The sequence below is a fragment of the Rhamphochromis longiceps genome, linkage group LG12, assembly GCF_057381845.1.
Source record: "Rhamphochromis longiceps isolate RC_006_pf linkage group LG12, R_longiceps_female_GT1.1, whole genome shotgun sequence".
Taxonomy (NCBI): domain Eukaryota; kingdom Metazoa; phylum Chordata; class Actinopteri; order Cichliformes; family Cichlidae; genus Rhamphochromis; species Rhamphochromis longiceps.
In genome coordinates, this window is record NC_140568.1 from 27,996,853 (window position 1) to 28,014,794 (window position 17,942).

Below are 17,942 nucleotides of genomic sequence, written 5' to 3' on the forward strand. Positions count from 1 at the left end.
ATGCACAGATGCACAACAGCATGCATCGTGTCCACAGGAGGTCATACCTCATTTTAGATCTCTTGTTTGAGCTTCTATTATAGTTGATGTATAATGCCTATTTAAAAACACTTGCTGACCAGTATATTTTAAGTGTGAACACTTTATATAGTCTTATCGAGTATTTGCATCTTTATCTACGTGCAAGGCCTCTTTTGTTTTTGTAGCACAGCCAGAGTTTTCAAGTCCTGATTGAAAAAGTTGTATCAAGATTTATTTTTGCTTTTAAATTAATAAAGAGTGTACGCACAGTATGCTGCCCTATTCAAACACAAGAAGTCCATGAAAGAATCAGTTTGGTGGTTATAGCTGAATGTGAGTGAGGCATACTTGAGGAGGAGAACAAATGTCCTGTAGAGCATCGCCTGCTGATCTGGACTCAGAGGAACAGAAGCTGGTGCCAAAAAATAAGAACAAACAAACAAACAACTGCATTTAAAAGAAGAGCTGAACAGAGAAGAGCACACATGCATCATCAACTTTAAAAGGCTTCATAGGAAGCGTTTGGCTAGTGAAGTTACTATCAGGGAACTTATACTCAGTGACAGCATACCGTCATGTCCACATTAATGATCTGCACTGACCCTGCTTCAGGTAATCATCCCTACCATCCTCTATAAAACAGTAGTACTGTACAGATGAGCACATCTGTCAGATTCAACTCACATAAGTCTGTATTATTCTTGCAGCTGTTTCTCAGATTTGCCTAAACCTGTTATTTCTCAATGTAATTTGCACTACTCTCTTAGAGAGCTGACATGTTTCTCTTCTTTAAGTTAATCCAAGTTTTTTTTCTTTCTTTAAAAAAAAAAAAAAAATCACTGTTGCATATATAATTTCTTTTGCCCTTATACTTATTTTAGTACACCCCATTATCAGCTTTGCCTCAGAAACAGCTCACTTGTATGAAGTGGCGTACACAGCATTATTTGTTGTTAGATCTGATCAAGCCTGTCTTGGTTTTGGGGAATTGCTTATGGGTGGTTTCGAAATTCTGATGCTGAAAGGCTTAAGAGAAAGACTTCTCGAAAAAGTTTAAAGCAGCAAAATAAACTTCAGCTCCTACTTTTCTTCTTCGGTTTTTTTTATTTTTATGAACCTGCATTAAAGCCCTTACTCACGAGTCTCATTATTCTGACTTTTCAAGGGGAAGCTGTGGCTCATAAGGTAGAGTTATTAACCCAGTCTTTTACTGACCACAGCTCATGATGGGCAGTCCTACCTCATACATGCCTTTCTGTTATTGGGTTGCATTGCTGTAACTATACACAAAGCCTAAAGTTGCACCACTCTTGCCAAAACATTTCAACATAAAGTAATTTTTCATCTTTTACTTGCCAATGAAAGAGGAACAAGACACATGTAACTTGTTTGTACAAGTCTTAAGCCTGCAGGGTGAACAAGTTTGGGGCTAAAGCTTCCAATATGAAGAAAGTGGATATCTGAACATCAACGAGCACCAAGACAAGCAAATTTCAGTCATTTGCGTCGTACCTGAGACAAAAGGTGCCAGTATCATGCTCCTCCAGGTCCGTGAGAAACTTGAAATCTGCGGAGCACAAATAAAATAATTACTCGTTGTCAAACTGGAAAGTTATTTCTGGCACCGGACATCCTGTGGTGCAGTGGTTAAACCGTGCTCTACCAAATGCAATGCCACTGCTTTCGTTCCAACAAACACATAAACACACACATAAACAACCAAAGCCGATGCTCTGCACAAATGTCTGAGCATCAACTCCAGTGCTGCATTACTGTAAAGACATTAGGCATTTATGGTTTATGACACTTTAGAGAAAATGGTTTTACAAGTGAAAAAAATGCCTTTTTTCAATTCGTGAAATAAAAGTGATGAATTACCTCCCACAAAGCCGGAACAGCCACTATTGCCTCCAATACCTTCTGGAGGTGGCTGATCTGAGGAAGAGAAATATTTACATTCAGGTGTTACTTCCGAAACACAACCCAGCTTCTATTTAGGAATAATGTATTTATGGATCTTCAGCTTGAAAATATTTCCAAGTACTGGAGAAAAAAACCCCTCTCATTTTACGCTACTTGTTTTTTGGGTCTTTGAATAAAAGCGTGATGCACGTTCTCACCAGGTTGAAGCCGAGCAGCTTCTGAAGCAGGTTGTTCCACAGCTGAGGGTCGTAAATCTGGTACTCCAGGCACAGGTCTGCCACCAACCGCACAGCCTGAAAGGATAAAAGGTGCTTCCGGTTTTGTGTCTGACATTTCTAACCCAATGAAGTAAAAGTGAGGAAACAAGCTGGGATAATTTGAATGTTGTCTGTGAGAAAGTACCTGAGGCTCATGACTGTGGTTCTTCCAAAGCCCTTTAACTAAACCCTCTTTGGGACTACTGAGGAAGGACTGAACTGTGTACGGGATGTTTAATGCTTCCAGTTGTGAGACAAAGATGTAACACTTCAGGTAATATCTGCATATGAATAGAAACCAGAGAAACATTAGTTACTATAGACCTACAGGCCATACAGGTACCGTTTAACTTTTAATGGATTCTTACGGGATTTTGGTGATGGGGATTTGCAGCTGAGCCTCCAGAATGGGTGCATCAGCGAGGCGGACGAGACAGAGTAGCGCTCGAGTCCGATGGCAGAAGGTCAGACGAGGCCCAGATGTGCTAAGCGGCTAGAGAAGGGAAATCAAACACAGATTTAGTTGGATTTTCCCCCCATTATTGCTTTTGTTTTGTTTTTTTCCCTTTAAACGCACCCAAGTTTCTGCAGTTAAGATAGGGCTCAGATGACGGACGGCATCTTGCATCGAGCAGGACTCCAGCATGTACACCACCCTGTAAGCATTAAAAACACAGTGAGTAGAATGACTACGCCAGTGGGTTCTCAACACAGAGCCAGAGAGAATTTAGAGCAACCAAGAAATCTTTATTTCATTCATACTGCAGATGCATGCAACATCTGTGGGCGCTGCTAAAGGCTTTTGTAAGAAAGAAAGAAAGAAAGAAAGAAAGCACTCTGTAAACAGTAACTGATATCTTAGGGTTGCACTTGCATGTCTGTGGCTGCTCTGTCGTACATGTGAGCTTTGAGGTCTCGATCTGTGGTTGCCTATGAGGGCAGAGTTGACAGCTGAGCAGAAGACACACTGCAGTGTCACTGCTAACATCCTTTGTAACTCAAAGGTAAACTATCCCGTTTTAACGAATTATAATTAAGAAAAAAGAAAAGTAGTAAGAATGGAAAAAGTGACTGCGCTACCTCATCAAGTCTGGGTCCTCCTCAATGTTGCTGACACAGTCACTATACCCAATATCCTAATTAAATAAGAAGAAAGAAAAAAGTTTAGTTGCACTAAACACACAGCAGCAAATCTGATAACACACAAAACAATAAAAAGGCAGAGAGATAAGATAAAGCTACGACTGACAAACCTTGACCACAGCCGGGCCCGTCTTGCAGATCCATTTTTCTAACAACATGGTACGGATTTTTAGAAGATCCACATTATTGACTGTGGCTATTTCTTTAACTGCACCATGTATATCTGAGAAATAGAGAGACCTGGTTATATATTTAGGGAAAAAGCGAGCATTCATTTACCTACTGCGTTGATAAGTGTGCTCACCTGGATACGTCTGACCTCCTGACTCTTTGTAACGCTGTTCCACACTGCTGTGCTCGTACAGGGCCATTATGAGCCTGCCTGGCAGCCCAGACAGCTTCATCAGCTCTGGGCTGTTCAGCTGACTGGATATTAAAGTATTCTCAGTGGCTGAGCGCTGAAACTGTAGCTTCAGCTTGGACAGAAAGGTGTCTCCTCTGGCCCGTGCTACCTCCTGTGTGAGGTCAGAGGAGGAGAAGGAGAGGAAAAAAAAAAATCATCAACTAATGTGTAAAAAACTTTTTAGATGGGCATTTGAGACATTTCAGAATGTGAACAATTCAAAGACTGACATCAAGGTGTGGATCCTTTAACCAAGTGTCTCCAAGTGCCAAACAGAACCTGAGTGACTGTGTCTTCTCATAGCCTGTAGAGAAGAGGAAACAGCTAAGTGCATCTATACAAACACCCCTCACAGTCCAGCGTAGAGTCAAACGTGCAGCTCAAACCTGGCGGAAGCTCCTGGGTTATCTTGTGGGCCGTGGCAGCAGCCCACTCCGGGCTTTGGATACATTTGATGTACTTCATCATAGTCTTCGCCACCTTGAAAGTCTCCTTGTTTTGACAATGCCCCTGACCCATTTTCCTTTGCTCTAAGATTAACGGCTTCATTTTCTTCTCAAAGACATGGTTTGCTGCTGACATGTAGAGCTTGTCAAGGCTCACCTGTGGAGCAACAGGATGGTTTTAACAGCCTAAATTACCTCATTTTATGAATAAAAGAATATTTTCTGTGATTAAACAGACTAAGGCCGTGGTTTAGATTAGCGTGGCTTTACCTTCATGAGTTTGCTAATCAGCAGAAGTGTGGGGAAGGTCTCCTCGCTGAGCTCAGGACCTAAACAAAGAAGAATATTTTAACTTCATCAGTTTTAAACCATCTCATCAACTCTACCAGTATACTTCTGTCTGTAACTCAAAAGGCTTTTAATGAAAAATGATAAAAAACTTTGTTGGAGTGTAGAGTGGGGTCATGTTAACAATCCATTAAAAATTGGCTTAAGTCAACCAAAGCCTTTGAACTATAATTCTTAAATTTTTGGTGTGTTTCACTTTTGACCTCTGGCCTGTTCTTCCAGGTCAAATAAGGTCAAACCTTAATAAAATGTCTTTAAAACTATGATTAAAGAGAATGAGCTACCTAGTTAGTTAGAAATATACTGTATTGTAATATTATATAATAAGCTTAAGTTATTGATGTCCACTTACAATACAATACCCTTAAAAGTAAATACTGACCACAAATGGAGCTTTTTGCTTCTGGTCTATGATAATTATTATTTTAAAAGTAATAGATGCCAGTGTGCAAACATGTTCACAGTTCAGGAGAAGTGCTGAAATTACTTCCTTTTAGACAACACCTACATTATAACAACTTTCTACCACTGCAGATGTGATGAAGATAAGTTTATGAGCATTAATACTGAGGTGTGAAAAGGTAACAGTGGTTAACTTACAGATAATCTTCCAGTAATGCTTGGTCTGCATAAGCAGGTGGAAGGGAAGTCTGCTGCTGGAAAGGGAGTTTGGCAGCAGACCGGTTTCGAGAAGATGCGTGTTCTCCACGTCTGTGGGAGGAGAGACTCGCGTGTAGGACTTCAGATGCTGCAGGAGACCCATCGCCTGTGGGTTTAAAGTCAAATGTTTCAAGTCCCAACATTTCATTTTGAACACAGTGAACTACATAGGCTTGAATATGCCAGTGTGTTTGGTTTTTACCTGACCCACAGAGAGGCTGGTCACGTTCTCATCTGCAGCCTGTATGATCTTCAGCACCACTTCTATTCTCTCGTAGTTGTATGGGCTGAGCTGTATGAGAGGAAACGTTTTACAGATCAGCTCAACAGATTCTTGTAGGTTGGAATTTTATTTTTTTAATGTTTAAAAGTCTTAAAAACAGATAATTTTAGCGTATACTACATTTTAAATACAAAGACCTTGAATATGGCAGCACAGAGGTTGTCTGTGAGCTTGCTGGTGTTGTGTAACATTGGGATGATCTGCAGGACTCGATCCAGCGTGTCAGTGTGAGACAGAGGTTGCGCCTCCTCCTGACCGACAGCTGGATCACCTGCACCTTCCTCATCCTCCTGGAGCAGCAGTAAGGTGGTAATGTACTGGTTGATTACACTATCATGGTCCAGATTGTAGGTGCTGCAGAAAGGAAAAAAACAACTTTTAGCATAGCTGAGCGTGACACATACATGCACTCCAAGACAGGGTGGACATTTAAACACAGTCCAGACACATTTGTCCAACATGTTAGATGGTCAAAAGCGACAACAGGAGGAGCTGACCTGCAGTACTGGAGGATAATGTCTGGGGTGATTCTCTTGTTTTTCACTAAAACAGGGATCAGAGTGCTCTTCATCTCAGACCGCTGACGGAACACTGGCTGGATTGATATCTGGGAGAGAGACGCACAATAACAGATATGAAGTGACACAAAACAGGGAGAGAGAATGAAATACACAAAAAATTAAACAAATCTTTATAGACCTACACTGCTCAAAAAATTAAAGGAACACTTTTAAATCAGAGTACATTAGGTCAGTTTAGTAGGGGGGGAGTTGTTAAGTAGTTTCAGCTGCTTTGGTGTTATTAAAATTAACAGCAGGTGCACTAGTAGGGCAACAACCCCCACATTTTCCCTCTCCTCGTCTTTTCTGACTGTTTTTCTTTTGTTGCTAGTTTTGCATTTGGCTAGCGTCAGTGTCACTGCTGGTAACATGAGGTAATACCTGCACTCTGCAGAGGGTGCACAGGTAGTCCAACTCCTCGTGGATGGCGCATGCATATGTGCCAGTGCCAGAAGGTTTGCTGTCTCCAAGAACAGTTTTAGTAGCATGGAGGAGATTCCAGGAGACAGACAGTTACTCTAGTAGAGCTGGACAGGACCATAGAAGGTCTTTAACCCAAAAGCAGGTTTGAGCACTGCCAGAGCTATAAAATTACATCCAGTAGGCCACTGGTGTGAATGACTTTGATTCGCCTGAGTGCACAATGTTCTCTACTGGGCGCTGTGCTCACTGCCTGGCACCATAGAGCCTGATTGGTATTAGCTATGAATACCAGAATTCAGGTCCACCACTTTTCACAAATGAAAGACGGGTTCACCCTCAGAACATGTGAGAGAAGTGAAAGGGTCTGGAGAGGGTAAGGAGAGCGTTAAGCTGCCTGTAACATCGTTCAGCATGACCAGTTTGGTGGTGAGTCAGTGATATGCCTGCGGAGGCAAATCAATGGAGGGAGGCAGAGACCTCTACAGGCTAGGCAGTGGTATCCTGATTGTCATTAGGTATCAGGATAAAATCCATGTCCCCGTGGTGCAGTGGGTCCTGGGTTCCTCCTGGTGCATGACAATGCTCAGCCTCATGTGGTGAGGCACAAGCATGTGGGGGCCATACAAACTGCTGAGTCAGCAACTCAGAGTTGCTGCACTGACATTTTTGCAAAATGGACTTTGATTTTGGGGCTGTCTTTGAATTAATATTGATCAAACATAGCGGCATCCATTCATATGTAACACATTATCTAGTCCATATCACTGTAGATATCAGCATGATTTTCCCATTGAGACCTGATGTGTTTTCTAAGTATTCCTTTAATGTGAGCATTGCATTTATTCAGACCAGAGTACCTTTGACCACCTGATTTAAATACTTCATTACCTCCAATTTGCCAAGCTTGATTCCCCACTCAGCATCAGTGATGACAGAGAGAAACCTCCTCTGTTCTTCTGCCTCATTATATAAACTACAGAGATTTGCTCCAATCCTCGCCACAGCCTGGAAGAATAAAACACCGTAAGGGATTTCTGGAATATAACATCGATTTTTCTACAAAATTGATAACTGCTTGATATAACTGATTCCCAAGTGTTTAATCTCAGGTTCTTTAGACAAACTTCAGCTGAATCTTTTCTGTAGTCAAAGGGAAAAAACAAAACGATATGACAAAGTCTGATATTTATGGACTCACTAACTGATACACAGAAATAATAAAGTCCGTTTTTGCCCATTTGTTTCTCTTAAATTTCCCTTACTAAAAACAATAAAACATTTTTTTAATTACATTTTTTTTAAAAAGAAGAGATTTTATTGCTTACCAAAATCTTGTCATAGTTTTGCCAGGTGTTGTCAATAACTTTCCACAGTATTTTGAAGACTTCTGCTTTGGAGAGGAGTGTACAGAGACCAATAGCCAAATCACAATCCACCACCCTCCAGTTTAACACCTGTAGCCAATAGACAGAAACATAGATGGCTATTTAAAATATACCAAAAATGCTGTTTATCTACTACAGAATTTTTGTGGTTTTGTGGACTTGGCTGACTCACCTTGTTCAACAGTGGCACAGCCACAGCATTCAGAGTAGACGTAGTTGTCTTCCTGTGATCGTTCAGGCACAGGTTGTACTTCTTAAGCTCTTGTGCGTCATAAAGCTGAGAGGAGATAACAATCATTTTCAGTATAACGTCTTGAGAAACACAACAAGCACCGCTGTGAATATCGCAGTTGTACCTGTAGGCTCAGCTTTATATCCATGACGTTTGAGGTGACGTGCTGCAGGCAGCTGCCGTACGCGTTGACCAGCACTCTGAGGGCCAATTCCAGCTGACTGCACTCCTGTAACATCTGTAGCATGTTGGCCAGGGGACCGAAGAGCGGCCGCAGGTAGTTTGAACCTGCATGCATGATGAGACATCAGGTCAACATACAAAACTGCAATTTGATAAAAAAACAAAACATAGAAAGCATAGGACGTTTTTTAATTTCAAATCTACCATCTTCAAATGAGCAGTGTGACAGACAGGAACAGTCCAGGGAGTACAATCTGGTATCTGGAAAAAAGGTCATAAGTTATAATAAGACTTCTGGTAAAAATAACACAAGTCAAGTATATTTAAGCATTTTTTGATAACGTCAAAGGTGGCCAAAGGGCTATAGACATTATATGACAGGCAGCATGAGAAATATGCAACATAAAAGTAATACGATCAAATCAGTTTGCAAAATTAAATAAATATCAGTAGTTAAAATCAATGGCATAGACCACTAAAAGTTGCCAAGCTTAAAAAAAAAAACCCAAAAAACAAAAAAACATTTAAGAGAAAATAAATCTGAGAATTTCTTACCTTGAGAAATAGGCAGCAAGCAGTTGGTAATCTCATACTGGACAGGCAGCACTGACACTGGGTCCAGAACAATGCAATCTTCATTAAAGACATCTTGAAAACTCCACTGAGACTGCGGGTCTTTTTCTGCCTCCGGTGTCAAATCCTGGAACGGTGCACAGTTTAAAAAGTATGAAAACATTTGCTTCACTCCGCAGCTTTGTGAGAGAGAAGCATTAAATAAATGCACGTTTATCAAAATCATGGATTATTTCTTACCATCCGCTTAAGAGATTCACAGTTAGAATTTTGTAATGATAATAATTTAGATGTCTACCAACAAATAAATCATTTAAAAAAATGAAGAGGCTAGAATATACAATTCTATGTCCAAAAAGTTTGTGTAAAATAAAAGTAAAACCCAAAGGCAATGATCTTCAAATCTCACGAACCCAGATGTCATTCAAATCACATAGAAAACATATGAAATATTTAAACTGAGAAAAAGTACAATTTCATGGAAAATATGAGCTTGTTTTGAATTTGATGGCAGTAATACAAAACAACTTGGTACAAGGCCACGTTTACCACAGTGTAGCACCCCAAACAGTCTATAAGCATCGGCAATCTCAAGAGACCAGCTGCTGGACTTCTTGTGGAGGAATGTTGTCCCATTCTTGTCTCATATAGGATTCTAGCTGCTCAGCAGTCTGGTTTGTTGTATTTTTTTATTTCATGATATGCCAAATGTTTTCAGCTGCTCAAATGTCTGGACTACAGGGAAGCCAGTTCTGCACCTGCAACTTCACCTTCAAGCCATGCTGTTGTAAAAGCTCCAATATGCAGCTTAGCATTGTTTCACTGAAATATGTAAGTCCCGCTTACATATGGGAGCACGTTATTTGAAAATCTGTATATACCTTCCAGCATTGATGGTGCCTTTTCAGATATGCAAGCTGCCAATTCCATAGCACCTCAATCTCTGAAACTCTTTTTACAGAAAATCTTGTTACTGGCCTGTTGCTGTTAAGCCTTTTGCTACATCCTCCTCTTTTTGAGACATGTTGCTGTCATCAAATTCAAAACAAACTAATATTGTTTTTCATCAAGTCGTGAAAAGTTTCAGTTTAAACATCTGAAATGTTTTCTTTGTTCTACTGGTTTATGTGATTTACACTGGATGAGAGGTAGGAAGATACTGACCTTGACGATAAAGCCATAGTTGTCTGATAACTGACACTGATGATAGACATCCATAGCAAACCGTGTGCATTTGCAAAGCTCCAAACAATCCAGGAGAAGATCTGTAACAGTTAATACAAGATAAACCTCAGAATTTGCAAACTTGCAAATTATATGAAAAGGTAAGGGGAATAAGACACGTTATGCTCACTTAGACCAGTTGAAAAAATAACTTCTTCTAGATGTTTTTTTACATCTTGACTCTCCCTTTAAGTTGATTTTGTGATTGGATGCCCCTCACAAACAGAAGATATTAAAAAGTGCATCTCTCAATGACGTCCTACAGAGTCATTTAGCATTCAGAGCAGGCTGAAGCCTGAGGTTTTGGCTTTAAGAGCATTCACACGTAATTTAACACTTTGATTTTAAATATGAACACCACCTCTGTACCAGTCATAAACACAAAAGACTACTGGTAGTGGTATCCCTCAGCCTCGAGTAGATACACATATGATATCATGTTGGACCTGCTACTTTGCTTCATTCTGGTTTATCACATTTAAAAATGTAAGTGTCTTTGTCACTTGCTCACCTACTCATCTAGCAGAGTAACCACAAAACCCCACCAGCCTTTGTTGGCTGAGGGTAAAAAAACAAAAACATCTCAACCAACTATATTTTCACTCTGTTGGGCTGAGGAAAGGCAGCTGCTTTAAAAAGACCAGACAAAGATAAGTGATAACTGTATTTTTTTTTAAATTTGTTTTAAGATAGTTAGGGTAAAAAAAATCCTGTCAAACTTTGATATCACGCATGTATTCACTTTTTACAGCAAAATATATTTTACAGTAAAACTATAGATCCAGGGCTGAGTCACTTTAGTGCAACTTTCACCTGTGTGAAATACTGTTGAACGTTTGTGATGCTTTCATGTGTTCTTTACCTGAATGACACACGGTGATAGCCTGACAGGCCAGATCATGAATCACTGCTGGCAAATCCATGTCATCAGGAAGCACCATGGGGACATCCGCCTCCAGCATATGGCATAACATCTTGGCAGCAGTAAACAAAACCTTCCCTGTGCTGCTGTTATAGTGGTGCTCATACAGCTCACTGAAAACATAGAGAGAAAGTGCAAATATGACTACAAGCAAGTTTTAAATGTTTAAATAATGCACCAGGTTTTTTTAAAAACCAAACAAAAAAGCTGGCTCTGTCAGTTTCTACATGCAAACCTCAGGATCTTGAGCGCCTTGTCAACTTTGCCAACTTTCAGAGCTCTCAAGGCCAAGTCGGACCACAGCTCCTGCTCGGTGCGCTGCAGCTGCCTCCCCAGACGGCGCAAACCAGCTTCTGTGGAGATCGTCTTGGTCTTGCCATCTGGATCGTTTGCTACAACTGGAGTTGTCGTGGCCTTCCCCTTACATGAACAGCGGCCACGGGTGTTTTCGTACGCTGTGATGTGATGTTCCTGGATCTGTTTTCGAATGTTTGGATCCTCATAGTTGGAGGGAGTGAAAAAAATATCAAAGTCCTCCTTAAGAAGAGAAAGATAATAAGTCTGGAGTTTAAAACAAAATCAAATAACAGATTTAGTAATGCTGAAAAACATTTGTTAAATGAAGCTCACCTGCAGGTGGGCGATCGCCTTGAACATGATGAGGTTGTTCTCACACTCGACGCTTTTTAGAGCATCATCTGCAATGAAACACGAGGCCCGGATTCACTCTTGAATAATCAGGTGCACATTTATTGCGTATCTTTTCAAAAAGCCTCGGATAGAAAACCAGTGTCACATCGTTTTAAACAATTTTAGCTCACAGAGACTTTTCTGAAACTTCCTTCAGTCAGCCAAAGAGCAGGAGGAACGAGTCATAAATATTACTTACGTTTTTGGATTATATGCAGGTATTTCAGAGTCTCCACCATCACCTGAGCTATCACCATCTGATGTTTCTTGTGCTATCAAAGAGGAAATTCAATTCAAACCAAATGATCATATGGTTACCATAACAACCTCCAATGTTTCCTGCTGCCATCTTAAGCTTTCGATTATAAGGTTATGCAGACGCAAAAGAAATTTAATGTTTGCAAAGGAAAGTTTAGCTAGAATGACTTCAATTCTTTTAAAATGCAACACTTTAATTGAACCTTAAAAATAAATAAGCATAAAATGCACTTCCACAAAGGTGACGTCTTCCCTTCTGTACCTCATCAGATATGTGTTCTTTGTCCTCCAGCTGCATCCTGGCCCACGATGTGAGACGCTCAATCACACACTCTGCCTCTGCAGAGGGCAGCTTCTTCAGGAGAGTCAAGATTTCCTCAGTCTGCAAAAAAACACAGTACAAAAAGTCCCATACAAAAATATCAGGAACACAGAAAAGCAAAATTAGTCAGTAACATGCGGTTAAAAACTCCTGTGAGGATTTACATACCTTGCTTTGGCCTATGAGGTGGATGACATACAGGTAATTTATCTGGGATGTTGGCAGTTTGTACGCCTCAGCTAACGTCAACGAGTCTTCCAAGGACATTGGCAAGTCTTGCTTGAGGATGTATCTAATCAGCGTCTGGGGAAAAACTGAGGTTATTTTACAGATAATAAGTTGCATATTACATAGAGCAGTCCGTACATACCATAATTTGGGTGCTGTTAGACAGGTTGAAGTTGCGGATGCCGTATCCCCTGAGAAGTTTCCTAATCTCCATCAGACGGTAGCTCTCCTTTAACAGCTCCTGTCTTTAAAAAAAAGAAAAGGGATTTTATTCAGTGTCTCACATTAACCTCCTAGGACCTGGTATCTACATATGTGGACATCACATTTTAGGTTGTCTAGACCACAATACTAAATTTTGCTCTACAAGGCCCAGATATCCACTTACGAGGACATTATACTGCCGCTGTTGTATTGAAATTTAAAACCAATGTCCTCATATGTGGATATCAGGCCCTTGTAGAGCAAAATCAGGTAAAAAGATAATTCTTTGTTTTTATATTCATCAGGTCCTAATCAGCACAAACAGCAATGAAAAGTTAAAAATGCATGCCATGAAAGAGTTCAGGTCTTAGGAGGTTAAAGGTACTTGAAGGAGACAATGATATAATCATACTTTGGTCCATCCATCTCTAGGTACTGCTGGACCAGTTTTTCCACCACATTACTCCACGGTACCACAGCCTTCTGCATGATCTCCAGCACAGCATCAACCATCAGCTGGAAGAGAACACCATGATGTGAGATTTTACAGCTCCCACTGGCTGCTAGGCTGATTTTTCACTCAAATATTTGTGCACATTAATTGTCTCGTCGTGTAGCATGTAACAGTAACAGTCACCTACATCAGTGTCAGTCATGCAGCCGAGCACGGCCACTGCTTTAGCTTCCCATTCAGTGAAAAGTGTCGTGGTCTGAGAACTGCAGCGATCCAGCAAATCCTAGTGAAGATTAGGGGGAGAAACACAAACACCATTGAGTATTTGATAAACTAGTTCCTCATGTGCATGAGGTTGCAATGGAATTTTACCTTGATGTATTGCAGAAGTAGCTCATCAAAAGGAATCTTGTGTTCTTCAGTGTACGGCCTGATGCTGTTTTCCACTGTGGCGGCGATTAGCTCCGGAGCCGGCACTTTGTCCAGCATGAAAAATGCCACACTCCACACAGTCTTCTTTTAAATTGTGAAAGAAGATAACGCAGTAAACATCAAGAAAACACATCCTCTACAAAAAATAATGCTGCAGTAGCCAGCTTCAGAAGCTGGGGATCAGACCACCAGGGCCCCCACTCCTTGCCGCTGACCCAGACACAGCAACCGACCCCCTACAGCAGGGTAGATATTAAAAAAAGACAAACCTTTTCAAAGACCGAAAGGGAAAGTGAGCAGTTGTATTTCTGATGTAGGTCCAGCAGCTGACGTAGGTTGGACACCAGGGATTTGAGGTTTTCCACCTCTTCTACACAATTACTGTTATCCTTAAAAAACAAAAGAAACAAACAAAAAACAATCAATCAAAAAATTATCAGGAAATTAAACACAACATCATATTAATTAAGCTGCATTTTATTGAAACCGGTAGAGCCTAAAAACAAAACAAAAACCTACAGATTTCATCCATGTCCATAAAGAGGGCAGTCCAAGCACAGCCAGGTCCAACCCATTCTGAGGCCAAGCACGCTGAAAACAAATAATGTGCATTTAGTGCAAGACTTCTCAAAGGCCTATTCTGAGACAGGGAAATATCTGTGTCCACTTAACAACATAATAAGATAAAGCTGAAATACGTTTCCCAGTTTATATAAATAAGTCCATATAAGAACTCATTTAAATTAGAGGTCTCTAAAGTTGTGGATGACTTCAGAAGCCTGGTTTTATTTAATCATTTCAGATCAATATCCTTTTGTCTTTACCTTTTCTGTTAGCTCCAGATTTCTTGCTTTCTGCTCGAGCCACTTTGCCAGGATTCTCTGCAGGGATATGGCGGCAGTGTCTTTATTAAGCATACCACTATACGTTAGAGACAATAGTATTTAGGAATGCAGGACTGTATCCTACCTGTCCTTGTGGTAACACTCTCCTCACAAAGGGAACAAAAACTGTCTTGAACCACAGGCAGAGATCCTGTGAGGGCAGGTCCTCTGGGATGGCACTGAGGATGGCTTCAAGGCTGCTCTCACCGAACTTGGTTGCAATCTGGCCCTGTCACAAAACATCGCAACACACCTTAACGCCATTGCCGAAACAATAACCACTGTTTTTGATTTAATGATGTACGAAAAGTTTCTACACATATAAATGTGGTGATATAATAATGACCTCATATCTGAGCCAAAGAAGCTGTGCACCCTTCATGTCTCCTTCTCTTAGATGGCACAGGATGTCTCCGAGATCATCAGTGCTGTTCAGAAACTCAATCCAGGCGATTCCACTGTGGATGGTAAAGTAACCAACTAAAACCACTCAAAATTGTACTCAAACAAACAAACTCTGTATAACAAAATAATTCAGAATTGGACACTAAGACATTGATTTTACTTGAATTTTTCCACACTGTGGAGGCTGCAGAAGGTGGCCAGTCTGGCCAAGGCCTCCTGGATCTGTAAAGAGGAGTATCGCGTGGCAGCGTGGTTTAGCATCTTCTCTGCTGTCTCAAAGGTCGGCCATGGGGCCTTGAGGCAGTATTCCACCACATACTGCTCATCCTAGACCACGTGAAAAAATACATATATATAAATAAACAGTTGCTACTCAATAACTACTCAAGAAATGAACATTCTTTCATTTTTATCATAGTTTCATTTAATAGATAGAGACAAATATCAACCAAACATCTGGGATGAACACATTACATAAAAATTTACTTTAATTTGCATGTTACTGAGTGAAATATGTATTTAATCTCTAACCGAAATAAGCCCTTGTTAGGAAGCACAGCAGTTAAGATGTTTCTTGTTGTTGGTCACCAGGCCTTCCACACAAAAATTAGGGATTTTGGCTCCTCTTTACAGAAACTCTCTAAATCCTTTAGGTTTCTTGTTTCAGCAGATTTAGCTAGGCCACTGAATGACCTTAATGTGCTTCTTCTTTAGCCACTCAATTGCTGCAATGGTGGTGTGTTTTGTTTCCACCTCTGTGCTTGACTGTGGAGATGGTATTCTTTGGGTCACACTCACCATTTCTGTTCAAACAAGGTGGATCAAGTTCATGCCCAAGAGCTTTAGTTTGGTTTCATCTGATTACACCACTTCCTGCTGCTCCCATGTAGTTCTGGCCAGACTGATCACCTTTCTCGCGATTATCCTCACATCATGAGATAAAACCTTCCATGGAGCTTATATACAGCTTTATATTTTTTTCTCCATTTACAACAAGTGTTTTTGAAATCAATTGACTGACACAAGAAATCAGAACTCTGGCTGGGCTGTAGGGAATCAAATCCTTATTTCACTCTATGACATGAAAATCAATGTATAATGTTTATGTAATGTCTTTTTTTCAAACTTACAAACTCAGCAGGGGATCAAATAGGGCGATATGACCAAAATCTCATATCCCGATATAAGAATTCTATCGTCCGATAACGATATAAATCATAAAAATGTAACATTTTCTGTAAATTCTGTGAATCTCGGGCAGCTCGTCTTGCGGGAAGTGTTTCCAGCTGCGCGTCATGTAGCTGGAGTCGAGTGTTTTAACCGATGCATGAAACTATACATTTTTAGACATAAGTTGTAACGGCCGCCGTTTTCTTTGTGAGTATTTATTACACGGCGTGCTGCGGGGAAAAGCCTGTTCTAACGGTTGAGTCTAAGGTTTATTTTTTAGCACCTGGTGGCTCTTTTTTACTTCTCATCCGTAAATAATCTGCTCTTTCACGTGATTCAGTTTATTTTGAAAAGTCTCAACAGGATCTTGAGCTTTATTGTGAAAGGTTTATGTGGAACATAAACAAGCGGACACGCGATGGTGTTACCGTCGTTGTTGCTAACCACAACGCATAAAAACAGGCGCTTGTCCTTCCGTAGTGTGGTTATATAAAATATAAGAGAAAGAGAGAACTTTAAGAAATTAATACAGCCACTACAGTGACCATCAAGACGATAAAAAAATATTGCCGTAAACAATTTATTTTGCGACACCACGAAACAAACGATAGCGTAAATTGAAACGATAGACGTTTTTATATCGTCATCCGATATATATCGTTATATCGAACAGCACTAGGATCAAATACTAATTATTTCCCCCACTGTAGTTATATGAATATTCTGTAACAGTAAATTGACACCAGATTAAAAAGAATAAATAAATAAAATGCTGGCGGCTGCCAGTGCTACACCTCAGCCTCCATTTTCAAAGTCCTACGTCACCTCATTCTGGGGATCTTGCATTCACAAACTTGGGTGTCCACGCAACTTGCCCAATCACCTGGCAGGGTGATGACAGTACTGTTATAATACTCACTGTGATCTTCATCAGGTTTGTCTTGGCTTCTTCGACCAGTTCAGACCACACATCCTCTCCATAACCGCCCACTGATGCAGAGGCCAGCTGCTCCAGCACAAAGTCAAGCTTCACCTTATAGACAAGCTGAACAAAAACAGGAGTGCTTGTTGTATTCAGCACTGATTAGGATGACAAAATACTATAAGAAGCACCGCTCATCTAAAGCGACAACAATAGATACTGAAAACCAAAACCTCAGAAATCCAGCTAAATATATTGTGTGGTGCAAGTATAACCACTTAAAAATGACAAAGCCAATCTTCAATTATGCCTGCTGCTGAAGTGGTAGTTTAAATTTAGTCTCTGCACACACTGGCAAAACAAACAAACACGAAAAACTCCAGCACACAGACAACAGACTTATGTGTATCGGCTCTCAGTCTTAATCAGGGTCTGCATTGAAGAGCACCTGTCAGATCATTTGTCAGAGCCATGCAACGCTTCCCACCTTCATCATAAAATATTACATCTGTTTTTAATTCATAATGATCTATAAATCACAAATCTAAGCTTGTAGTTACACAAACTCAATTACCTCTAAATCCAGCTCAAATGTGATGGCAAACTTTTCAGCCTCTTCAAACATGTGTTTGTGAAGAAGCCTGCTCAGCCTAGAAATGAAGAGTAGTCACATTAAGTCAAATTACATCAACATCATATAGACTATAATGTCATAAACTTGAATTAAATTAGGTACCTGTTTTCAGGTAAAGCCTCTGTGAAGGATCGAACAACCACAGAAGCGACTGGCTCGCTTCGACTATTTGAAGAGCAAGAAAAAAAGTTTAATGTTTGAACGGTAAGCAAAGGCCGATCATCACAATAAAACTCACTCAGACATAGCCTACCTCTCTGGGTTCTCACAAATCCCCTCGACTAAATAAAATGCATCCTGGAATTACAGAAAAAAAAGGCAACCAACTTTAACATGAAGAAATCTCAACAGAC

The 17,942-nt window shown here is 40.4% G+C and overlaps 1 protein-coding gene across 4 annotated transcripts in view; it reads right to left on the bottom strand.

The window, feature by feature from the left end:
• kntc1 (kinetochore associated 1) overlaps nucleotides 1-17,942 on the bottom strand; it is a 30,228-nt gene that overhangs the window by 7,251 nt on the left and 5,035 nt on the right. For 3 of the 4 annotated variants that reach the window (XM_085425604.1, XM_085425605.1, XM_085425603.1), the window contains exons 14-57: nucleotides 17,843-17,886; nucleotides 17,692-17,754; nucleotides 17,530-17,605; nucleotides 16,953-17,078; nucleotides 15,024-15,190; nucleotides 14,805-14,916; nucleotides 14,544-14,687; nucleotides 14,399-14,455; nucleotides 14,094-14,165; nucleotides 13,844-13,963; nucleotides 13,515-13,658; nucleotides 13,330-13,425; nucleotides 13,101-13,204; nucleotides 12,627-12,729; nucleotides 12,425-12,559; nucleotides 12,197-12,316; nucleotides 11,876-11,948; nucleotides 11,617-11,684; nucleotides 11,222-11,523; nucleotides 10,927-11,099; nucleotides 10,005-10,105; nucleotides 8,823-8,967; nucleotides 8,472-8,528; nucleotides 8,209-8,372; nucleotides 8,025-8,129; nucleotides 7,793-7,921; nucleotides 7,356-7,472; nucleotides 5,982-6,091; nucleotides 5,622-5,838; nucleotides 5,404-5,493; nucleotides 5,142-5,307; nucleotides 4,464-4,522; nucleotides 4,134-4,350; nucleotides 3,978-4,051; nucleotides 3,649-3,859; nucleotides 3,455-3,567; nucleotides 3,282-3,337; nucleotides 2,779-2,857; nucleotides 2,570-2,694; nucleotides 2,347-2,482; nucleotides 2,142-2,237; nucleotides 1,900-1,956; nucleotides 1,534-1,588; nucleotides 370-433 (exon numbers count right to left, since the gene is read on the bottom strand). In XM_085425604.1, coding sequence (XP_085281730.1) covers nucleotides 370-433; nucleotides 1,534-1,588; nucleotides 1,900-1,956; nucleotides 2,142-2,237; nucleotides 2,347-2,482; nucleotides 2,570-2,694; nucleotides 2,779-2,857; nucleotides 3,282-3,337; nucleotides 3,455-3,567; nucleotides 3,649-3,859; nucleotides 3,978-4,051; nucleotides 4,134-4,350; nucleotides 4,464-4,522; nucleotides 5,142-5,307; nucleotides 5,404-5,493; nucleotides 5,622-5,838; nucleotides 5,982-6,091; nucleotides 7,356-7,472; nucleotides 7,793-7,921; nucleotides 8,025-8,129; nucleotides 8,209-8,372; nucleotides 8,472-8,528; nucleotides 8,823-8,967; nucleotides 10,005-10,105; nucleotides 10,927-11,099; nucleotides 11,222-11,523; nucleotides 11,617-11,684; nucleotides 11,876-11,948; nucleotides 12,197-12,316; nucleotides 12,425-12,559; nucleotides 12,627-12,729; nucleotides 13,101-13,204; nucleotides 13,330-13,425; nucleotides 13,515-13,658; nucleotides 13,844-13,963; nucleotides 14,094-14,165; nucleotides 14,399-14,455; nucleotides 14,544-14,687; nucleotides 14,805-14,916; nucleotides 15,024-15,190; nucleotides 16,953-17,078; nucleotides 17,530-17,605; nucleotides 17,692-17,754; nucleotides 17,843-17,886 — 5,042 coding nt within the window. The remainder of the gene's footprint in view (nucleotides 1-369; nucleotides 434-1,533; nucleotides 1,589-1,899; nucleotides 1,957-2,141; nucleotides 2,238-2,346; nucleotides 2,483-2,569; nucleotides 2,695-2,778; nucleotides 2,858-3,281; nucleotides 3,338-3,454; nucleotides 3,568-3,648; nucleotides 3,860-3,977; nucleotides 4,052-4,133; nucleotides 4,351-4,463; nucleotides 4,523-5,141; nucleotides 5,308-5,403; nucleotides 5,494-5,621; nucleotides 5,839-5,981; nucleotides 6,092-7,355; nucleotides 7,473-7,792; nucleotides 7,922-8,024; nucleotides 8,130-8,208; nucleotides 8,373-8,471; nucleotides 8,529-8,822; nucleotides 8,968-10,004; nucleotides 10,106-10,926; nucleotides 11,100-11,221; nucleotides 11,524-11,616; nucleotides 11,685-11,875; nucleotides 11,949-12,196; nucleotides 12,317-12,424; nucleotides 12,560-12,626; nucleotides 12,730-13,100; nucleotides 13,205-13,329; nucleotides 13,426-13,514; nucleotides 13,659-13,843; nucleotides 13,964-14,093; nucleotides 14,166-14,398; nucleotides 14,456-14,543; nucleotides 14,688-14,804; nucleotides 14,917-15,023; nucleotides 15,191-16,952; nucleotides 17,079-17,529; nucleotides 17,606-17,691; nucleotides 17,755-17,842; nucleotides 17,887-17,942) is intronic. The other variant, XM_085425606.1, reaches the window with a different exon arrangement.